Genomic DNA, 21,082 nt, shown 5'->3' on the forward strand with positions numbered 1-21,082 from the left:
TTTTGTCTATGAAAAATGAACAGGGTAACTTTGAAAAATGAAATAGAGGAACCCAATATAAGGTAATTGCTTGTACTCCAACAAATAACTGGTCACATTATAATCACGAAGTTCAGTGTATTGATCAAAAGAGTACATCAAGACCCCAATATTGCTTTGACCACACGAAGTTTTCACTTTTTAAAATTTTCAACACACTCTGAGACTTCTTTACCATCATTATTAGACGGAAAGAATCTAATAATGTTGGTATTTAAAATTACGACTCATCGCACAATTCATCTATGAGTGCATTATGTATAAGTAAATGTAAGTTACATGTGAACGACTTCACAAAGTGAATGAATGGATGCTTGAAAGGATGGATTGGGAGAGGACACATGCCCCTAGGCATTAAATTGCATTCATCATTTCATTTGATGTTATTTTGTCTGTTCATACTTGTTTGTTGGCGCTGTCTCATTAGTTGCACTTTAATGAAATGACACTTTTCTGTTAGTTTTGCAACATTTTTGGTCAGCTAGTCATCATTTGTAGTCAGCCACCTGGGGCAGCTCCATGGGTGGAGGAGGCGATCCTTAGAGTGAGCGCACTGCTGTGTGTGTGTGTGTGTGTGTGTGTGTGTGTGTGTGTGTGTGTGTGTGTGTGTGTGTGTGTGTGTGTGTGTGTGTGTGTGAAACATTTTTGGTTTGGGGCTTTATTTGTAATTATATTTTTTCAACATTGTATCAAAGTGGAGTTCTGATGAGTCTACCCTAATGGTAAATGGTCTGCATTTATATAGCTCTTTTCAAGTCAATGAAGACCTCCCAAAGCGCTTTACAATGTGATTCACACTTACCCATACACACACACTCACACACCAATAGCGGCCATGCAGCCATGCAAGGCGCCGACCTGCTTATTGGGGGCATTAGTGATTTAGTGTCTTGCCCAAGGACACTTTGATATATAACGCGGAGGAGCCGGGAATCGAACCTGCGATCCCTTCATCCCAAGAGCGCTCTACCTCCTGAGTTAGTCTTATCACACCACCTAGAAATTCCAGTCCATGGATCTGATACAGGTCTGTTGAGAATCTTGGACTTCCATACTTTTAGTAAAGTCTTGTTCTTGTCACCTTTCCAATAAAATCAAGAGTTAGCGGTTTTGTCAATACTCGTTTGGGGAGAAGTTTGTCCTGTTCACAAGACTAGAATACTCTGTGTATTTCTTTTTTTTCCTTTGTAATATAAGTCCATAACGGAACAGCTCTCTTCAGCTCGTTTCTTCATCCAAATACTTGGTCTGAATACCGGATGTTAAATTGAAAGGGGCACGGATGATCTAACACTAACATTTCATAACAATTTTTTCTATGGCATTCTTTTAAACTGGTTTTTGTTAATCCAATCACTTCTTGCCCATTTCCACTCTAACCCGGATCATATCGGTCAATGCTAGCGGACGACAACGTCATTGAGTATAGGAAGACACTGGGAACTGATACTCTGACATTTTTGTTGCAAATTAAACTTATTTGTCAGTTTCTTTTTCAGAGTAAAACCATTGATATAACTGTGTAAGTCTGCAAAATCCTGTACTGCTACTTATGATAAGCAACAAAAAGTTTAGTGGGGAAAGAACTCATTAAGATTCTGAAGGATTTTTTTTAATATTTGGTGAGATTCGAGACCCGGTGGAGAGATGTGCACCACCAGGTTGTACTTTCCCAAGGCACAACACAGGAAATGGTGCCCCTGTGACCCTAGTGGTTAAGGGATCCAACAAACCAACCAACCAACCAACCAACCAACCAACCAACCAACCATCCAACAGACCAACTAACCAACCAACCAAATAAAAAACTTGTACCCAAATGATCTTTGTCTTTATTCTACTTGCTTGGAGTAAAAACATTCCAAGTTGTGTTTTTAAGGTTTATTTTGCTATCATCAATGAGGGGAGCAATAGGCTGAGGTTAGCAGGTATGTTATTAACTACAAGTTGTAATTATGAGAAGGAAAGTCAATAATTTTGCTGTCATTTTGAAATTTTACTCTATTCCTAACCTGTTTATGAGATTTGTATCTTTTTTCTCTAGAATAATAACAAAATAATACCTAAAATGAGAAAAATTATCTCCCGGGGCTCAAACTATTTATTGGGATATCCTCTTATTTTAAAATCACAATAAAACAAACGATTATCATAATAATTCAGTAAAAATATGTGCAATATTTTTACTTCATTTGATTTCTTTTATAATTTTTAGTGGCACTATCTTTAACCGCTTCATCAAACAAAACAATATTTAAAATATTTCTCTGTACAACCTCATGAGCAGATAATTAATGCATAAAGAGGAAAAAAAAATCTGCTGCCACCTACTTATATAGATGAATGTTTCAGTTACTCAGCTGCTCACTGGAACAAGGCAGAATACTGAAAAACGGCATGCTTCTTTGCAAAGATAAAACAACAAATTCTTGCGGCACACTAAACAATGTCCCACTCATGTTAAAAAGCATCCTGGTTGAAAAACACTGATAAAGACTATAGTAATAAAGTATGAACACAGTTTCAGTACTGTATTAAACTATTTCCTACATACAGACCAATGCCAAGTGTCATTCCATGGAGTTCATGGGGTGTCTCAAATTTCATCGATTCTTTTTGTTCATTGTCCTCATGAATGCACATTTTGCCATTGAATCTGTATGCGTGAACAAATTCAATTTTTTAACTTATGACGTGGACGGAAGCTTTTCCCATAACAAAATGCAGTATAGACTTTGTTCTGTATAATCGACAATTTTCTAAAAAAGGTTTTTTGGGAAATTTAACCATGTTTCAAACCTAAAAGATTTAATAACCCATTCACCATATGCAAAATTGAAGCGGTACAGATGCTGTGCATGTGCCTGAAAATGTTTTGACTTAGAGACCAAACGTTTTTTGTTTTTATTCACATTTGACCTGTTTTTTGAACTTGTACAGCGTCTCATTATGCATTACGGTAGTATGTAAGTTCCACATGAACAAAATTAGTTAAAATGGACTACAATTTATTATTGGGTGACCAATTTGACCTCGAAAAGCATAATAAACTTTTTTAAAACAGCTGTTCATTTCTTGTGATATTTCCCCTATTTTCAACAGCCACTTCTGCTGTTGCCAGAACATTTGTGTTTTTGAACCTGCTGTTTACTTGAGAATCTCTTTTTACAGGTCGTGCATGGAAAAGGTTTCTCTCCAGTGTGTGTCCTTTTGTGTATTTTCAAGTTTCCACTCTGAGAGAATTTTTGTCCACAGACAAAGCAGGTAAACTCTTTCTCTGCGCTGTGTGATCTTACATGTCGAGTTAAATATGTCTTTAAATTAAATCTTTTACCACAAATTGAGCAGACATAAGATTTTTCTCCAGTGTGTATTTGTTTGTGCCTCCGTAAGGACCACCTTGCACTAAAGCTTTTGTCGCAAACAGAGCAGGAAATAGGTCTCTTGTTTATGTGTGTTGTGGTGTGACTTACCAAGATTCCCTTCAAAGCAAATGTTTTACCCCAAATTGAACATACAAAAGGTTTCTCTCCAGTGTGTGTCCTTTTGTGTATTTTCAAGTTTCCACTCTGAGAGAATTTTTGTCCACAAACAAAGCAGGTAAACTCTTTCTCTGCGCTGTGTGTTCTTACATGTCGAGTTAAATATGTCTTTAAATTAAATCTTTTACCACAAATTGAGCAGACATAAGATTTTTCTCCAGTGTGTATTTGTTTGTGCCTCCGTAAGGACCACCTTGCACTAAAGATTTTGTCGCAAACAGAGCAGGAAATAGGTCTCTTGTTTATGTGTGTTGTGGTGTGACTTACCATGATTGCCTTCAAAGCAAATGTTTTACCACAAATTGAACATACAAAAGGTTTCTCTCCAGTGTGTGTCCTTTTGTGTATTTTCAAGTTTCCACTCTGAGAGAATTTTTGTCCACAAACAAAGCAGGTAAACTCATTCTCTGCGCTGTGTGTTCTTACATGTCGAGTTAAATATGTCTTTAAATTAAATCTTTTACCACAAATTGAGCAGACATAAGATTTTTCTCCAGTGTGTATTTGTGCCTCCGTAAGGACCACCTTGCACTAAAGCTTTTGTCGCAAACAGAGCAGGAAATAGGTCTCTTGTTTATGTGTGTTGTGGTGTGACTTACCAAGATTGCCTTCAAAGCGAAAGTTTTACCACAAATTGAACATACAAAGGGTTTTTCTCCAGTGTGGGTTAATGTGTGAATTTTTAAACGTAGCTTCAAGTGGAACTTTTGACCACAAATTGAGCAGATGAAAGGTTTTTCTCTGGTGTGTGTTCTCATATGGTCCTTCAAATACCACTTTGTTCTGAATTTTTTGTCACAGTCAGAACCTTTGAAACCTTCACGGTTGTCATCGCCATCCTTTTCCTCATCAGAATAGCAATCATCAGTTTTGTCCTGATCGTCACCAGCATGATTATTATCATCAGTGTCTGTAAAGTTTGATGTGCCGTCACAATATGCCTGCGATGGTCCACAGGGGTCTTAAGCAACTTCTGCTGTCAACTGTTGCCTTGGCATGTTGCTTGGAGACACTAACCATTCATTCTCATGCTCTTTGATTGAAAATACAAAAATCATGAAAATGTACCTGCATGCCATGAGGGTTAATAATAACTGCTTGTTGTCTGGTAATAGAAACACCATAGACATACTGTATTTAAGGTACTACGTGCTTATTGTGTTGTCTGTGTTTTTTCTGCGCATATGAAACAAATGGAAACCTTCTTCTTCTTCAAAATTATTCAAAAACCCTGCGCTCCCCAGGCCCTACCACCAAAAATAATGTAACATATTTTCGGCACTATAGGGCGCACCGGGTTATAGGGCGCACCCCCAAAAAATAGTTTTTGGTCCTATATCTTCCATACATAAGGCGCACCGGATTATAAGGCGCTACAACAGGAATGTCGACAAAACAGTCAGATAGTTCAGTCAAACTTATTACCCCCTTAACATTCCGAAAGCTTGCAAAGAAGCAAATACGTGTCGTAGACACGTGCGGATGCGGTGTCCGTTCGATGTCACTCAAATGCATCGTTCCAAATATCATTCGGAAGGTTAAAGCCTTGGGATTCAAGAAATGCCAACCATTCTTTAGTTTCTATTTTCTTTTTCGCTCGCAACTTTACTGTCCATATGACAATAAACAATTGGAATTTAGTTTAATTTGAAAAAGACCCATCACAGAAACATCGAGATACTGGGAAAATATATAGCCGGAGTAGCTCACCGAAGTCGTTGCGTTCAATAATAATGTGCAACCATGGTCCACTTATACAGTATCCGTGAGTGTAGTAAATTCAGGAGAGTAAAATATTTACAAATACAGAATGGTAAAACATGTTTGCTCTATGCCGTAGACAACCAAACTTGCTATTCACATTCATCTTTTTCGGCCAATTGCAGGCTTTGTTTTGCCCCTTTAGCCTATGCGAGCCTGTAAATGATAAAAAGGATCCGCCCCCTTTACCTCCGAATAACTTTAGCATATATTGATCGATTCAAATGATGATTGACACATTGGTTAGTAAATGAAATGCCGGCATATGTATCCCAGCATACACCGCGGACCACTTCTCCTTCGACGGAAAATCTAGTCGGCGGCTGCTTGCCTTAGTTGCAAGACTTTGCGACTTAATATTGATTATATATAAGGGGCACTGTATTATAAGGCGCATGGTCAGCTTTTGAAAAAAATAAAGGCTTTTAGGTGCGCCTTATAGTGCGGAAAATACGGTATTTTGTTTTTCAGCTAAAAGAAAAATAACTGGATGATAACAAAACCTTTCCGTATGTTTGAAAAGCAGTTTCTGCCCAAGAAATTTGATGGGTGGAAAATTTTAAACTTATCATTTCATGAATAATTTCCAATTTTATGCATCAAGGACAGCGGCGTTTGTCATCATATTTAAGCCTATCCTGTCCTTTATGAAGGAAATGCTAGTAATGCCCACAACCGAGGAAATAATTCTAAGGTTGACGGGGGAATGAAATGACATAACAAACCCAATTCCGTAGTTATACTCAGAGCTTCCGATGACTGAAACCACTTGGTCTATGGTCTGTGTAGATGTAGATAGTTCTACTCCGGATGTAAGTTTTAATTTGTCTATTGTGAACTATTCATCAGTTAAATAACTTCATGTAGCTCACCAGAAGCTGCTGAATGACAAGAAAATGAAATTAACTTGATTGTATTGATATTTTCCAGGTTTTTTTTGTCTGCTTCAGCTGCTTTGTAGAATATTCATTTATACAAATGACTCATGCGTCTTTTTTGTGATTTACCTCTCATGATTGTTTTTTTCCAGACCAGTACCCCTAATCAGCACAAAACATTTTGAAAAATATAATTCAGTAAAAGTGGTGCCCCTGAACTACTGTACATTCTATAACCACTGAAAACTCACACAATGCAAATATTTTACTAGTTTGGGTTCAGAACATTTAGTAATTTCTTTGTTGCTATTTCATAGTTAACTATCCATTTTTGTGTGTTTAATTTTTTAAATATATAGAACCCAATTTGGGGAGGAATATTAAATGTCGTATGGCTCATATTTTTTTTGACTTATCTGTTTCAGATTGTAGACTTCTGAATATAGGATTTAATTTAATTGTAGTCTTCCTGAAAAATTAAATGATTACCTTTGTTTTGATATGCATGCTTTTTAAATTTATTTCATCATGTTCCCCATAGAGAACATAAGTCAAGGCCCGTGGGCCATATTGACCACCAAGAAGGTTTTCGTCATCGCCTGAGATTATCTCAAATTCATTGTCTCATAAACCACAAATCGTTGGGTATTAGTTAATCTGTAACCTTTTTCTTCTTGGGCTTTATTTTATTGTAGTTTAATAAATGACATAGAATTGCTATTATCTTTGCTTTGAAGTGCTTTTAGCGCACTTTTGCTAATATATAGGCTACTGATGGTGATTGTATACTAACATCTTATTTCACTTTATGTCCATGTAATGGTGAAAAACAAAGATCTCTGATTGATCTTTAAGAAAAATATGCTTTTATATGTTCAAGTTGGAATTGATTTGTTATCTTTTCAGTAGATTCCATTAGGTTCATCCAATATCTGCACCACTTATCCTCAGTAGGCTCGCAGAGTTGCCTCTCTCAAAGCCTACTGTGCGTCTGGTGACCTACATGAAGAAGCCAATTCCAGTGTTGGGCTGGTGCTGGAGCCAATCCAAGCCATCTTCGGGCAGTGGGCAGGGGACACCCTGAACTGATTGCCGGTCAGTTGCAGGGCACACAGAGACAGACAACTCACCCGCTCATTTACACCTAGGGACAAGTGAACTAGCCCATTCACCTGACATGCCTGTTTTTAGAATGTGGGAGGAAACCGTAGTGCCTGGAGTAAACCCACGCAAGAACAGGGAGAACATACAAACTCCACACATCAAAGTTCGATCTCATAACCTCAGAACTGTGCCGCGGATGCACGGACCACTCAGCCGTTGTGCTGCCCATGATGTTGTATATGTAATTTTAATATTTTGATTATTCCATCAAGCTTGCCCTTGGCTTGTAGTTTATTTTTTTAAATTTGCCCTCCCATCTGTTCGGTTTTGACGCCCTATGCCGTAGAGTGTTTTCACATACCTCAATTTAAGAATAATAAATAATAATAATAATAATAATTTCCTTGTATTGTCATTCTGTGTAACAATGTACACAGAACGAAATGTCGATTGCACCTGACCCGTTGTAGCGAGCCGATGCAGCCGCAGCCAACAGAGGGCGCCGCCGACCACTTTTTAAGTCTTAGGAATGACTCGGCCGGGGCGCGAACCACCGACCTCCCAGTCTCAAAGCGGGCGCCTTACCATCTAGGCTACTGAGCTGGTAACTGCATTAGGTAATGCCATTAATAGTGTATTTTAAAAGCAAAACACCAAGGACTGTCTTTGAAAATGGATATTTAAACCAGGAGTTAAAATTAAAAAAATATATATATACTAATAACCACTTCTTCATATTACTGAAATATATGTATGATAGCAGTTGGATTTGTAACATTGTGCATTGAAAAATAGACCCTCGACTACAATAGATGCATGGCAAACTGCAGAGGGAGCAAAATTGTTCCGCCCTGCGTCATCACTTGTGAGACCGGTTGCTGAGGAAACCGCTAAAGAGCGTCTTTTATGGTGCAGTGAAAGACAGACAGACAGACAGACAGACAGACAGACAGACACACACACATACACACACGACAGCTCTATACTCTAGCCACACAAATTTATTTACACCAAAACGAAGACCGAAAATTGTACAAAAAGAACAGCAAGCGCTGTGGTAATTTTTAAAAACGGTCAAATTATCTTTCAAAAATAATGATAAATACAGGTGAAAATAACTGATATTCGGTGAACTGCTTTTGAGATGTGCTTTGACAGACAAATCGCCAAATAACCATTTTTCTCCCAACTGAGCTTCAAACCTTTTATATGTTATCTGGTCATCTCTGTCAATCATATTTTTCATATGAAAAATGGTTTCATGTGGCTTTTTTAGCAGAGGAAGAAAAAATCTCACTCTACTTAATACAGAACAACTGAACCCAAAAAGAAAAAGCTGCATCCCTGTATCACAAATGATAAAGGTTTGACATGCCTTTCGTAGAAGTTTTGTCTTGTTGGGATTAGTATTCATTTCACTATTGTTTGGTGGCTGATGATTATTCACAATCACATTTTTATTAATGAAAGGTCAATGTCATTCAAAAAAAATCACAACTAAATGCAACACATTGTAGCTTTTTTGTGACGGAGACAGAGAATAAGAAAATGCTTCAGAAAAAGTCCATGTATTTATGTTGGGCATATGTAGCAGATGGCAACATAAAATAGCAGTCAGTGGCTTTTCCTCTTGGGAGGGTAAGAAGCAGCATTTTGTGAGGTACTCATAAACACATCAGTAGTGTGAGTTTCCTGCTGACTATTTGTAACAATATAAACATAACGTCAGCATATTGATGCTACAAGTACTGATTAGAGGCCAACATGAGTAATATGTGTAAAATGATTGTACATTAAAATTATGTAGAAAGTTAGCATTAAATATACATGGATATTAGGTTAGGATCGCTTAGCTTTCAACGTGTTTTAGGCTTCTACAAAAGTTTATAGATTTAAAGCCCCAGTGTGTAATATTTGACAACTAGATGGCACTAAGTTGTCTGGTAGGCGCGAGGGCCAGTGCCGCAGAGTTCAGCATAGCAGCAAGTTGCCAGACAAACACGGCGGCGACCTTAGGTAAGGATTCCACTATGTAAAAGAAATAGACATTTCTCGACCTATTGTAAAAATTAACATTGGTATGATAGTTCAGGTATTTATGCCTGGAATTCAAATCAATGTATTTTTCTTACTCAATGAAAGTTTTTGTACCACTAGGAGGCGCCAAATATTACACACCGTCCTTTTAAGAATTTCGGTTTTTGCCAGTCCCCGTTAACAATTTAGCATTGTTAACAGAGCCTCTTTGGCATCAAAGAATAGCATTACTGTTGACAGGGTAAACATTTGCTAACATTTTTTATGGCAAAAATAAGCATTAAAAATGTAGATTATAATTTTAAGCCTCCCATATCTTCATAACATCATCTTTGATGTGTTTTGGCTTTGATCACATTTTTGGGCACACTAGCCACATAAAAGTTATTTTCCTCTCTGACTTCTGTATGAAACATCTGGAGAATACACCATGCAGGTAAGCGCTCACTTAGCAAATGCCAAAAACAGGGCGGGAACAAAAGCAAACGGTGAGGCAAACGGTAAGACAAACGGTGCATTCAGGTTGCTGTTGCCAGGACACGTCTTTCTTTCCAATCCTTTAAGCAGAAGGCTTCCCAAATTCCAGAGCTGAATTAACATTACCATGACATAGTTGTGGAGGATACAGCTTGCAGGGGCCAGAGCGAGCGGACGCAGTCACAACAGTGTGTCGGGTTGTGGCGTTGGAGGGAAACAAATGGGAGCAGTTTTCAGACGCTCTTACTCCCCTTTGTGGCAGTATACGTCCTTAAGGGCCTTGAGTTCCTCAATCAAGGTTTTGTTTTGGTTCTCCAACACAGCAACACGGTTTTCTAGACACTTGACATACTCTTTCTTTTTTCGCCGGCATTCTCGAGCAGCTTCCCTGTCCAAAGGAAGAGAATCTCAACAAACACACACACACAATACTGGACACTCTGGGATAGTTGGCAGTCAGAATGTTTACCTGTTCTTCATGAGCCGGACTTCTCTCTTGCGGGTGACTTCCTCTGCATGATGCGACAACGGGCTTTGCGTGGCGCTCGGTGAAGCCGCCGCCAACACAATGCTGTGAGCCAAGCCGGAGGTGGGCGAGCGCAACTGGCAGGCAGGGATATCTCCAGTAGCAGCTGTGGCAAAAGCAGCATGATCATTACAGTCATCGTTTTGATTTTTTTAATCCTGGCTCAATAGTGTTGATTAATGCCCACTCGGAAAGTTTTGACGAGACTCGACAAAAGTGTAAGAATTGCGGAGTCCTTATTTTTCAATCACTACCCAAGGAACGTATTGTTATTCACTGAAAAATCAGGTCAGTTTTACACTCAGGCCAAATAATCAATTTAACACCCATTACGTGAAATCCTGCTGTGTCAATTCAATTTAAGTGTTTATTTGTATACGTTTTTTCCCTTTAATATGTTATGGTATTTTAAAAATCCAAATAACAATAGGTAATGTTCAAATAGAAAAAGTTGAAGAGTTGAAGTTCCACAAAGTGATTATTAACCATGATATTAGGAGGTAAAAATGACGGTATTATCTAGTCCCCATTACAATTTACCACTAGGAAACCCTTACTTTTTACATGGGCCATAATAAATGTAAAAAAATACATAATCCTTGCACTAATACACATTTCATAGTGCCCTGTTAAAGTGTAGCACACACCCGTCCTCTTTGGCATGACATGTAGGAGACTATGACGCTTCATGGGAAAATGACATACAAACTAATAACAACTGCTGTCAATCACGAGGGAAGAAGAAATGCAATGGCAAAACCAAGCCACTAGAGAGCAGTGTAGGTTTAATTTCTAAGCAGATTTATTAACAATTTCAAGAATTTACAAGCACTTCACACAACATTCAACCACTTCTCAATCCTTGTATACACAACATTATAATTTATGAATTTTCAAGAATTTTAAGCACCCGTAGGAACCCTGTGTACAAAGCAAGTAAGCACCAACCTCCAACAAATATTAAACAGTTGCTGCTCTTCAGAGCCGATAATCATTATCTCAGGAGAATCCATAACTTCAAGGACCAATATCCTCGCACAACATTAAAACGCCATTATGCCACGCGTAAAGGTGTTCATTTATAAAACGATCTAGATGATGAGCTTAAAAATGTCCCTAGTTTTCATCAATTTAAATTGTTTATATTATAAGAATTTTAGATAATCATACTAAAAAAGATTAATATCTCAGGAGTTTCTTGGGTATTTCATGTTATAGGAATCACTAGCGATACTGTTATAAGTTTGAAATGTCATGAGTTTCCTTTGTTGGTTAATGGTTCTGTTTTCTTGTTTTGATTTTAAAATGTCATCCCTGCAAGGAAACAAATACAACAGGGGTATAAGCACTTAATAGCCTGGCTTCAGCCTTCTCCCTCTGGGCACATGTTTAACTATTGTACAATTGTATTGTACAGCTGTTTTAGTGCAAATAGATAATTGTTTCCTTTTGTTATTTAATTATTGACTGAATAGAAATGTCTTTGTTGTCATTGATATCAAAGTTGAGGAAACAAAACAATGTTTTTTTGGTGCTTTGCCTAAATGAGGGGTAAGGAACCTATGGCTCGGGAGCCATATATGGCTCTTTTCATGAGTACGTATGGCTCCGAAATCAAATGTGACTATTGAACAGCTCTCTGTGGCGTTCCTAAGTCAAGTGATTTCATCCCGATTTTGGTCCATACAAAGCGAAGCAACTTAATGCAGAAGTTCGATAAGAAACCATTTAAACTGATAAATACGCTGGCAAACGACTTTGATTGGGTGAGCAGTACAGGTGGGCGGATCCCTGCACATAGCCATGGCTCTTCCTTCTCTCTCTCTCTCTCTCGCTCAGTGCAGTCTACACCAGAAGTGAATATGACGATATGTTTATCGTTCGCAGTAATTTGTGACATTTTTACAAAAGAACTTTGCATGCACATTGTTTTGAAACCGTTATTAAGGACAAATTTCATGGAAAAAAATTGCCTCAACACTCTTAACTGAAGGTGGAAGACAAATTGTAAATGCCATATTTACATTGATTTGGGACACAGGATTTGGGATTATTATCATTTCATACATTTGATTTAATCATCAAATGACACAGAGTGAAATAAAATGTGCTGAAGAATTAGTTTTTGTCTAGAGAGCGTGTTTGGGAGTTTTTTCAATTTTTTCTGAAAATATATGATGTGGCTCTCTCAATTTCTTTTCAAAACATTTTTTGCTTTTATGGCTCTTTGGGTCAAAAAGGTTCCTGACCCCTGACCTAAATCAAAAGCCAAAATCCAATAAAAGAAACGCTTTGTCCGTTTGCTCAACTTGAGAATTTGTTGTTCGACATTGAAGGTATTTTTTTCTGTTATCCAAATATTTAACATGTCGATTTAGAAATATGAGTCAGCTTGACCCATCACTCACTTTCTCACACACAAAGTGATAATTGTGGGTCGTATTGACGTCACTGCGTGCGTCTACACCCCCCCTATCACTTCTTCTGTTCCAGGAAGCTATGATGACGTCAAAGAAATTTCTCCACCCACTCTGTCCGCCATCTGCCCCCTTGTGGACATTTCGCCTGCCAACAACACGTTGCCGACATCATAGTCGCATAAGTTTTACTGGACAAAATACGGATAGCGTAGTGAGTGAATAAATTCGCCTGTCTACGAGTAAAATCGTTTAGGAAGAAAAAGTTCACCCAAAATGAATCCAAATAAAGCCAACATAAATATCGATCATTCGCGTGCGCATGTGCAGACTGCAACAGAAACTATGAAGAGGAAAACAACGCTACAAAGTGTAAAAACGCAGTAACAGAGACGAACGAGTGACCGGTCGAGCTCTCCTTCACAGAAAAAAAGTTCAGCGTACCTGACTCCGTCTCATCCCCGGTGACGGCCATAGTTGATCCCCAGCGAGCCAGTACCGAAGCAAAAAAGGGAATTTTACCTTCTCAAACGTTATTTTTTGGGGGGCGACGTTGATGCGTTAAAGTCGAAGTAGCTAAACCCTCTCGCTTTCACTGCCTTCGTAAATCGTCTGTGGACGTTCGTCAACTTTGCGGCCGGATTACAATTACCGGCATTGGCGTCATAATGACGTCACTAGCAGTCGCTGAAGCGAAGACACGCAGGTTTGGTCGGCCCCGCCCCCCTCGCAGAGAAACAAAATGTCAAGGGGGAGGGCGCTTATTTTTAGAGCGTGACGCAACGGGAGAGGAACGGCAAACAACAGCGCGCTCTGATTGGCTACTTCCGATGGAAAAGGCGAGGCTAAAGGACAAATAAGATGCCTTGTGTCAAGTTTAAAGAGACGTGCGAGTTTTACAAAATTTCTTTTAAATAAAAAAAAAATCTCACAAAAGCCAAGGGCAAGGTGGCCAAAGGGCTACTACCCTCATCTGGTGAAATGGTGATTAAAACTAAATATTACACACTGTCCCTTTGAAGGTGGGGTACATCATCTGAGATTTCCTAAAAGAAGCTAGACGGAATTAAATACTTTTGTACACTCTGCCGCCATTTCCTGGGTTCCGTCATCATTGCAGCCTCAGTTCATGATGCGCGTGCATGTAAGTGCATTTTTCAGAAACACTCGAATAAACACTTGTTTTTCATCTTTCTTGAGGTTTGGGATGGTGTTTAGACTCTTCCGGAAACAGGCCTTTTCTTAAACTATTTTCATGCTACACTAACAGTAAAAACAAAATGAAAACTTGCAGGAAAGAGCATGACACCACTGTACAGCACTCCCTTCAGCCCCCCCCCCCCTTTCCTCCTACCTAATGTTGCCACAGACAGCTTGACCTCAGTTGGGCGCTGTTTACACATACAGTACTTAATAGAGAAAATATTTAACTTTCAACTTTTTTTAAGAACACTTCAAATGACGCACCCCATCTTTATACATATATAATAATAATAATAATAATTTCCTTTGTATTGTCATTCTTTGTAACAATGTACACAGAACGAAATGTCGACACACCTGACCCGTTGTAGCTAGCCGATGCAGCCGCAGCCAACAGAGGGCGCCGCCATTTTACCAATGTTATAAGTCTTAGGTATGACTCGGCCGAGGCGCGAACCAGCGACCTCCCAGTCTCAAAGCGGGCGCCCTACCATCTAGGCTACATTGAAGAATATTTTCTCCACTAAGAATGTTTTAATCATGTGCACGGAGTTCAAAGAGGCCTTATCCCCTTAGCATTGTTTTTGTCAGGTTTGTTATTGCTTAATAAGAAGAATTTCAATCATTCAAAAGGGGAGCAATTGGCTAAGGTTGACAGGTATAGATCCAGTCATTGATATTAGAACAGCTTTTTTACGTCTACGCAACATTGCTAAAATTCGCCCTATGTTGTCTCAGTCGAATGTTGAGATTACAATTCGGGTGTTTGTTCCCATTACTGTAATGTACTACTCTCTGGTCTCCCGAAGTCCAAAATCAAGAGCCTTCAGCTGGTACAAAATGCTGCAGCGAGGCTTTGAACGAAGACAAGCTCACATTACCCCGATTTTAGCTAACCTACATTGGCTCCCTGTCAGCTTAAGATGTGATTTTAAGGTATACAAAATCCTGCACGGACTTGCTCCCTCATATCTTTCAGATTTAATTTCCTCCCATATTCCGGTCCGGAGTCTTCGCTCTGAAAATGCTCGTCTACTATTGATCCCAAGAGGCAAGAAGAGATCCGCAGGTTCGAGAGCGTTCTCCATTCGGGCTCCCTGAGATTCGATCTGCAACCTCAGTGGAAATGTTTAAATCTAAGCTTAAAACACACTTCTATTATATAGCATATGAATAACCTATATTTTATGTTGACAATATCTGTGTATTATTTGTTATTGCAACATCCATTGCAGCCTGGTCATCCTGGAAGGGGGATTACCTCACGTGCAGTCCCGTCTCAAGGTTTCCTTACTTAACTTATGTTGAGGTTTTTGACTTTTTCCTTACCCTCATGTAAGTTTTAGATCAGGGGATGGTGTCCTAATAGTCAGTGGTTTGCAATAACCTGTGGTCTGTACAGCCCTTTGAGACTCTTTGTGATTAAGGGCTATACAAAAAAACATGACTTGACTTGACCTCATTGCCTTTGGGATCACCAACCAAAAAATACTGAGACCAAAACTCTTTAAGAGGAAATGCACAAAACTGAGAAACAGAGAAGATTTGAATCCCCAATTGCAACTTGGAACCCTACTTGTGACTCCTGACTGGAAAATAACTTTGAAACCATACCTTGTATGATCATCTGCCCTGCATGGATGTAGAACTGATGGGCGTTTCCTGGTGAGGCAGCGGCAGCACTCTGGGAGATGGCAGCTGAGGGAAAGGAACCTAACCATTATTAGTTTGTGCATATGTGTAAGAGCACTTCATCTAAGTGGGCATATCAGTAGAGTTTGCATATAATTTGAATAATGTTTCGGGATGCCGGTAATGTTTGCAAAAGTGTTTCAGTAGAGCAGGAGAATGTGAATGAAATGTATATGAGATTTGACTAGCGGAGTGCAGGAGCATATGTATATAAGTATTGATTCTTTTACATAAACGAAATACTATTTTAGTAAATTGATTAAAAAAATACATCAGAGAGTTTTCTGGTAAAGTGACTCAATAGCGTGTATAAGATAACAAAAATGCACGCAAATAATTCAAATTGGCCAGACATTGGACCAAATTTAAATTAAGCTACCATATTGATCTTGAGTTACCGCAATGATCCTTATCATTTCATTTCCATATCAATGGTATTACGTGAATCAAACAGAGAAGCAATGTTAAGAGCACTGAATCTTAACCGCAAAGCTGCTGAGGAGATGGACATTCACAACTGCAAATCATCATATGCACGAAAGTCAAACCTGGATCACAGCAGGGAGAGTGCCGGATATCACCCACTAGAGACTGGGCCACAAGGGATGCTGATCACACATGAAAAAGCTTTAGGTTCGATCTCATTTCCCACTATTTTTAGTCACGGCATCAGATATGTTAGGGAAATGAGAATGTTGCTTTGCTTTTTCTCGCTCAAACTAAGCATTGTAAGTGAAAAATGTCTTAAATACGTGCAGCCATGCGTTTATTTAAAGCTTTCAGGACCAACGAATTACTTTCTACAATGCCTTTTTCTTCATTCAGTTCAGAACCTCGTGTGCTTCGTAAAGACTTTGCAAGTCGGCTGTACCACTGACCAGTTTGATGTCAGAGAATAATCTTGCGGCCCGGCCCTATAATAACAAATAATTTCATACCGTGACTAAAAATATTAAGACGAGATCAAACTTAATGCCTTTTCATTTGTTGGCTGCATCCCTAATGATCTAATGAATAGAGTATGGCACACTCTATGCCGCGATCTCGGTTCATTTCCTTTTGCATCCAAGGTTATGCAGTTGCATGCAATTTTGATCAATGATACATTCCAAATGATCAATCAATATGCAAATATGGCCCTTTGTTATTTTATGTGTGACCAGTGCCTTTAGTTTTCATTCCATGTGCCTTATAGTCTGGTGCACCTCATACATGAAAAAAATATCACCCCAAGATTTTTGGGTGAGCTTGCTCTCGGTAGGTTGACTTTGAGTGTTTTATCTTGTGTGAGCAAAATAAACTAATTCAGCAGAATGCATGGGAATGGTTGACAAGCATTTAGAGTGATCTTTTTGCTTGTGTGGGTGATCAGAAAATCAACTTGTGTGTGAGAGTATGCAAATGTTGAGTAGTGTATATCGTTCGTGAAAATGTTTCTATTGTATATGTTGAGGTTTATATTTGCGCTTAGAGCGTTTTAGTCTTACCGTACATCCCTGGTTCTGCATGGCAGCTGGTGGGCACCGATGAAGATGTGTCATGCTCCTCTTTCTCATTCACTTCATCGTTCGTTTTGGAATCATGCGAGTGCAAAGAGCGCTCATCAAGAACTTGCCTGCAAGGTAAAACGGTGGAAAACATTGTAAAATGCTTGCCGCTAACACATGTATGTGCGTTAGCATGTAGATTTACTGGTAAGTCATCTGTTTGGGCAGCATGTGTTGTCTGCCGTTTAAGTTTCTCTCGAAGTTGTCGTCTTTCGGCATGGTAGATACCTGAACATGATAACATGAAATGTTACACTTGCCGAATACAAACCGTGTCTCAAAATTCTTAAGAGAACTTTCTTGACGTCTCAGAAAACCATGACACTAAACAGAAACCTTTACCGTACATTAAACTTTTTGTACCTTTTCAAATGTAACCATAGTGTAAAACCCCAGATCCAACATAAAGCCTTTTTAGGAAAACCTTTCCTTACCCTTTTTTCAAAACTGCCAGTGAATATTACGGCTGTTATACTCAAGTTCCAGTTTCCTTTTTCCTATAAAAATTTTACTGTTTTTAGCTTGATACTTGCGTGGAATAGCTCCAGATACCTATATCTGTTAAAAAGCTATATTCATTAAAATTTACACTAGTGGAAGCTGTTGTTCAAGTATTGTCTACGACTGTGGTAGGATGTGGTCCATAGGCAAGTAAGTCAAGTCATATTTATTTGTATAACCCTTTATCACAAGGAGCCTCAAAGGGCTGCTCAGACCAAAGATTATTGCAAACTACGGATGATTATTACACCATCCCCTAATGTAAAATCTACACGAGGGCAAGGAAATATTCAAAACCTCAAAATGAATAAACCTGGTAAATGAATAAACCTTGAGAAGGGACCGCACCTACCAAGGTCTCAACAGGCAAGGTACATTAAAATGTATTTTGGGGTTGCTAAAAGGTCAGTTGGGGACAATGTTTGAAGTTTTCTTAAAAAGTTGAAAGTACAATATAATCTCTCCAAAGTATGTGTTAAAAATGCCCAACCGTGTGTTTTTTTTTTAAATTCACAATAAACCAAGTTAATAATGCGGGAATGTCGAAAATGAAATACTTGATGGATTATGACCCATTTTCAAAGCCCTTACCCTGATTTAAGCTTTAAATCTTTACTTCTCGCTGAAAAATAAATGTATCCCAAAGCACTAAATAAAAACCCAACCCATGTTGTAGCGCCATAGCAAAATATCCCACCTGATTACATAGACCACTCCTGACTAGCCAGTTCACATCACAAAGTAAGATTGAAGATCACATCCTGTAAAATGTTAATACTTCACCTGTGAAGGAGATTCTACGTCTGGCTGCTCTTCCTCGTCTGCTGTTGAGTCGTTGGCACTGTCGTCCATCGTTGCTCAAAGTGTTCTTTGAAATGGAGCAAAAAATAAATAAACAATGTGGAGTTGTGATGATAGCACTGTCTGTGTGTGCCCGCTACAGCACCAGGTATTTTTATTGTCTATGCCCTGACAGATAAGTGGTCTTTGACATGAAATGAAAAAGTATGCATGAGAGATAGATCTGATCTGCCACTATGTCCCGGTCCGAAGCCTACGATCTGAGAGTGCTGGTCTTCTGATGACCCCGAGAGCAAAGAAGTCTTCTGCTGGTTCGAGAGCGTTCTCCATCCGGGCACCGGTGCTGTGGAATGCTCTTCCCCCTGAGATCCGATCTGCAACCTCAGTGGAAATGTTTAAATCTAAACTTAAAACTCACTTCTACTCCATTGCATACGAATAACCTACTCCTCTTGTCGGTTGAAAATAGTTTGTGTAATATAGTGTAACAATCTGTGAAGCCCTTTGAGACTCTTCGTGATTTAGGGCTATACAAATAAAAATGACTTGACTTGACTTGACTAGATGGTGTTAAAGCAGTTTAATTGAAACAACTTTCTGTCATTTTATTTGTCTTGCAATAAAAATAAAATGTCATGTCAATTACTGAGAGTAAATTTATTTTGAATCTTTATTCCAATATGTGCCATTAGTTAATCTTTTTATTGTTTTGATGCTTTGATGTTGTCCCAAATGCCGAAAATGGTGCTGTTGACATAAAAGACTAACGAAAGGCTACAAGGAATGCATGGAGCGCAACCTTTTCTGACCTTCGATCGTTCGACCGGAACAACGTAAGACCTTTTGACCATAACAACGTTATACCGTGGCACGTTTCTGAGATGACACATTTTGTTGCTATCGTCGTTACAAGGAGCATTCAAGTTCAGTTTTTCTTGAAGCACAACAGTTCGTGCTCTCTATACATCGCTCGATGTTAGGGAAGATGGTCAAAATACATAACTTTCATGGTTGTTGGCGGAAGAAATTAAGTTGCCGCTACAGATGGTGACCTAGAGCGTTCACGTATCGAGTATAATACTGCCGATTGAAAGAAAAATACGACTGAAAATAAAAATAAATATGTAATATCAATGTTGACAGTACAGGATAGTGACTATGAAACAATGCAATTAAATGATCTTCTTTCACGTTTGTTTCATGCTGCAGACGCGCTGACAGCAGGATTTGATATTAGTGATGGGAATTTCAGATATTTTTCGAGAATCGGCTTTTTGGGCTTGGCTCACTAAAAAAGTTGATTTTTTTTCAGCTCCCAAGGGGCTCTTCAGATTGTTTTTATTGTTTTATTCCATCCATCCATCCATTCATTATCCTTGCTAGGGTTGCAGGGTGCTGGAATTTTGGAATGTGGGAGGAAACCAGAGTGCCCGGAGGCAACCCGCACAGGAGCAGGGAGAACATGCAAACTCCTCAAAGGTAGACTGCGCTAGCTGGAATTGAACCCTGGATCTCTGCACCGTGTGGCTGTACGCCTTTCCACCCAGCTGCTGTGCCCCCGCTTTTCATCCATAAATTACCAATTATTGTTCCAATGTAAAATCATGCACAAAATTACTCCAATAATATGAAAAATTAAGCTAAAAATTAAAAAAAAAAAAAATGTAAAAAAAAACATGTAGGAAAAGCGGAAAAAAAATGAAAAAAAAACCAAGAAAAGGAAGCAAAAAGCTAGGGAGAGGGGAGAAAAGTAAAATAAATACGAAAGAAAAGGGAAATAGGAGAGGAAAAGAAGAAACATAGAATGAGTTTTTGTTGTATTAAAGTATTAGGGGAAATGAAAGAAAAGAATGAAAATGGTTTTTCGGAGAAAATGAAGAGGAAAATAGAAGAAAAAAAGATGATTTGACACCCTGATGAACCAATGCAGTCGTATCCAAGCATTTTGCCTTTGGTTTTATTTTGAAAATCCGGCTGCCCACCTTGCTGCACATACGTCACAGCTTTAAACTTGACATGAATTTGTTCTTCCTGCTGAATCATCTCGGTTTTGCTGCAACTCGTGTGAACTTTTCACGTGACATCGGTGATTGCACGATGGTTTGCTTGGTCGCTGGATTTCTTATTGACTTACCAAACTTTGAAGTTGTGCTCCTCGTCACTCGTGACGAATCGTGAACACTTTCGCGTCGTTCCACGTCAGCGACGACGACCCGGAGAGGCGCTTTGGGGACAAAGAGTTCTGCTAAACTTGAAACACCCAAGACACAGTACTTCCAGCACTTCCGACTTCGTATTTCAAAGCCAAAGCTTGGATATTATAAGTCAACGGACTTCCGTTCGAATGACATTTTACAAAGCGAGCCTGTTTTAAACCCCAACACAGCTCCACGCACGGTCCTAAAACTTCAACACCTGTCTTAGGAAAATTAAACCTTTAAATCAGGAGTGTCAAACTTTTAACATTTTAGCTCAGGGGGCACATGGTAGTGAAAGACCCACACAGGGGGCAGGACTGTATATAAGACGAGAGAGAAGAGAGAGAAAGGAAAGAAGA

General features: G+C 38.9%; 1 protein-coding gene across 1 annotated transcript; it reads right to left on the reverse strand.

The window, feature by feature from the left end:
* Window positions 1-8,307: 8,307 nt before the first annotated feature.
* LOC148374406 (cAMP-responsive element modulator-like) lies at window positions 8,308-20,806 on the reverse strand. The gene is made up of 7 exons (XM_088336022.1): window positions 20,660-20,806; window positions 18,508-18,592; window positions 17,369-17,451; window positions 17,164-17,291; window positions 15,599-15,682; window positions 10,308-10,470; window positions 8,308-10,226 (listed from the first exon to the last, which is right to left on the reverse strand). The coding sequence occupies exons 2-7, from the start codon at window positions 18,574-18,576 to the stop codon at window positions 10,082-10,084; spliced, it is 672 nt and encodes a 223-aa protein (XP_088192148.1). The 5' UTR covers window positions 18,577-18,592; window positions 20,660-20,806; the 3' UTR covers window positions 8,308-10,081.
* Window positions 20,807-21,082: the final 276 nt, after the last annotated feature.

This window comes from Urocampus carinirostris, chromosome 1 (assembly GCF_059441175.1).
Source record: "Urocampus carinirostris isolate Australia breed hairy pipefish chromosome 1, RoL_Ucar_1.0, whole genome shotgun sequence".
NCBI classification, from domain to species: domain Eukaryota; kingdom Metazoa; phylum Chordata; class Actinopteri; order Syngnathiformes; family Syngnathidae; genus Urocampus; species Urocampus carinirostris.

What these genes read in the sequence shown, in the direction of transcription:
- LOC148374406 (XM_088336022.1), bottom strand. Translation starts at nt 18,576, where the DNA reads ATGGACGACAGTGCCAACGACTCAACAGCAGACGAGGAAGAGCAGCCA. An exon ending in ACGTAGAATCTCCTTCACAG is followed by an intron (nt 17,452 to 18,507) that starts GTGAAGTATTAA and finishes TATCATGTTCAG; the next exon opens with GTATCTACCATGCCGAAAGA. An exon ending in AGGGCAGATGATCATACAAG is followed by an intron (nt 10,471 to 15,598) that starts GTATGGTTTCAA and finishes CTTTTGCCACAG; the next exon opens with CTGCTACTGGAGATATCCCT.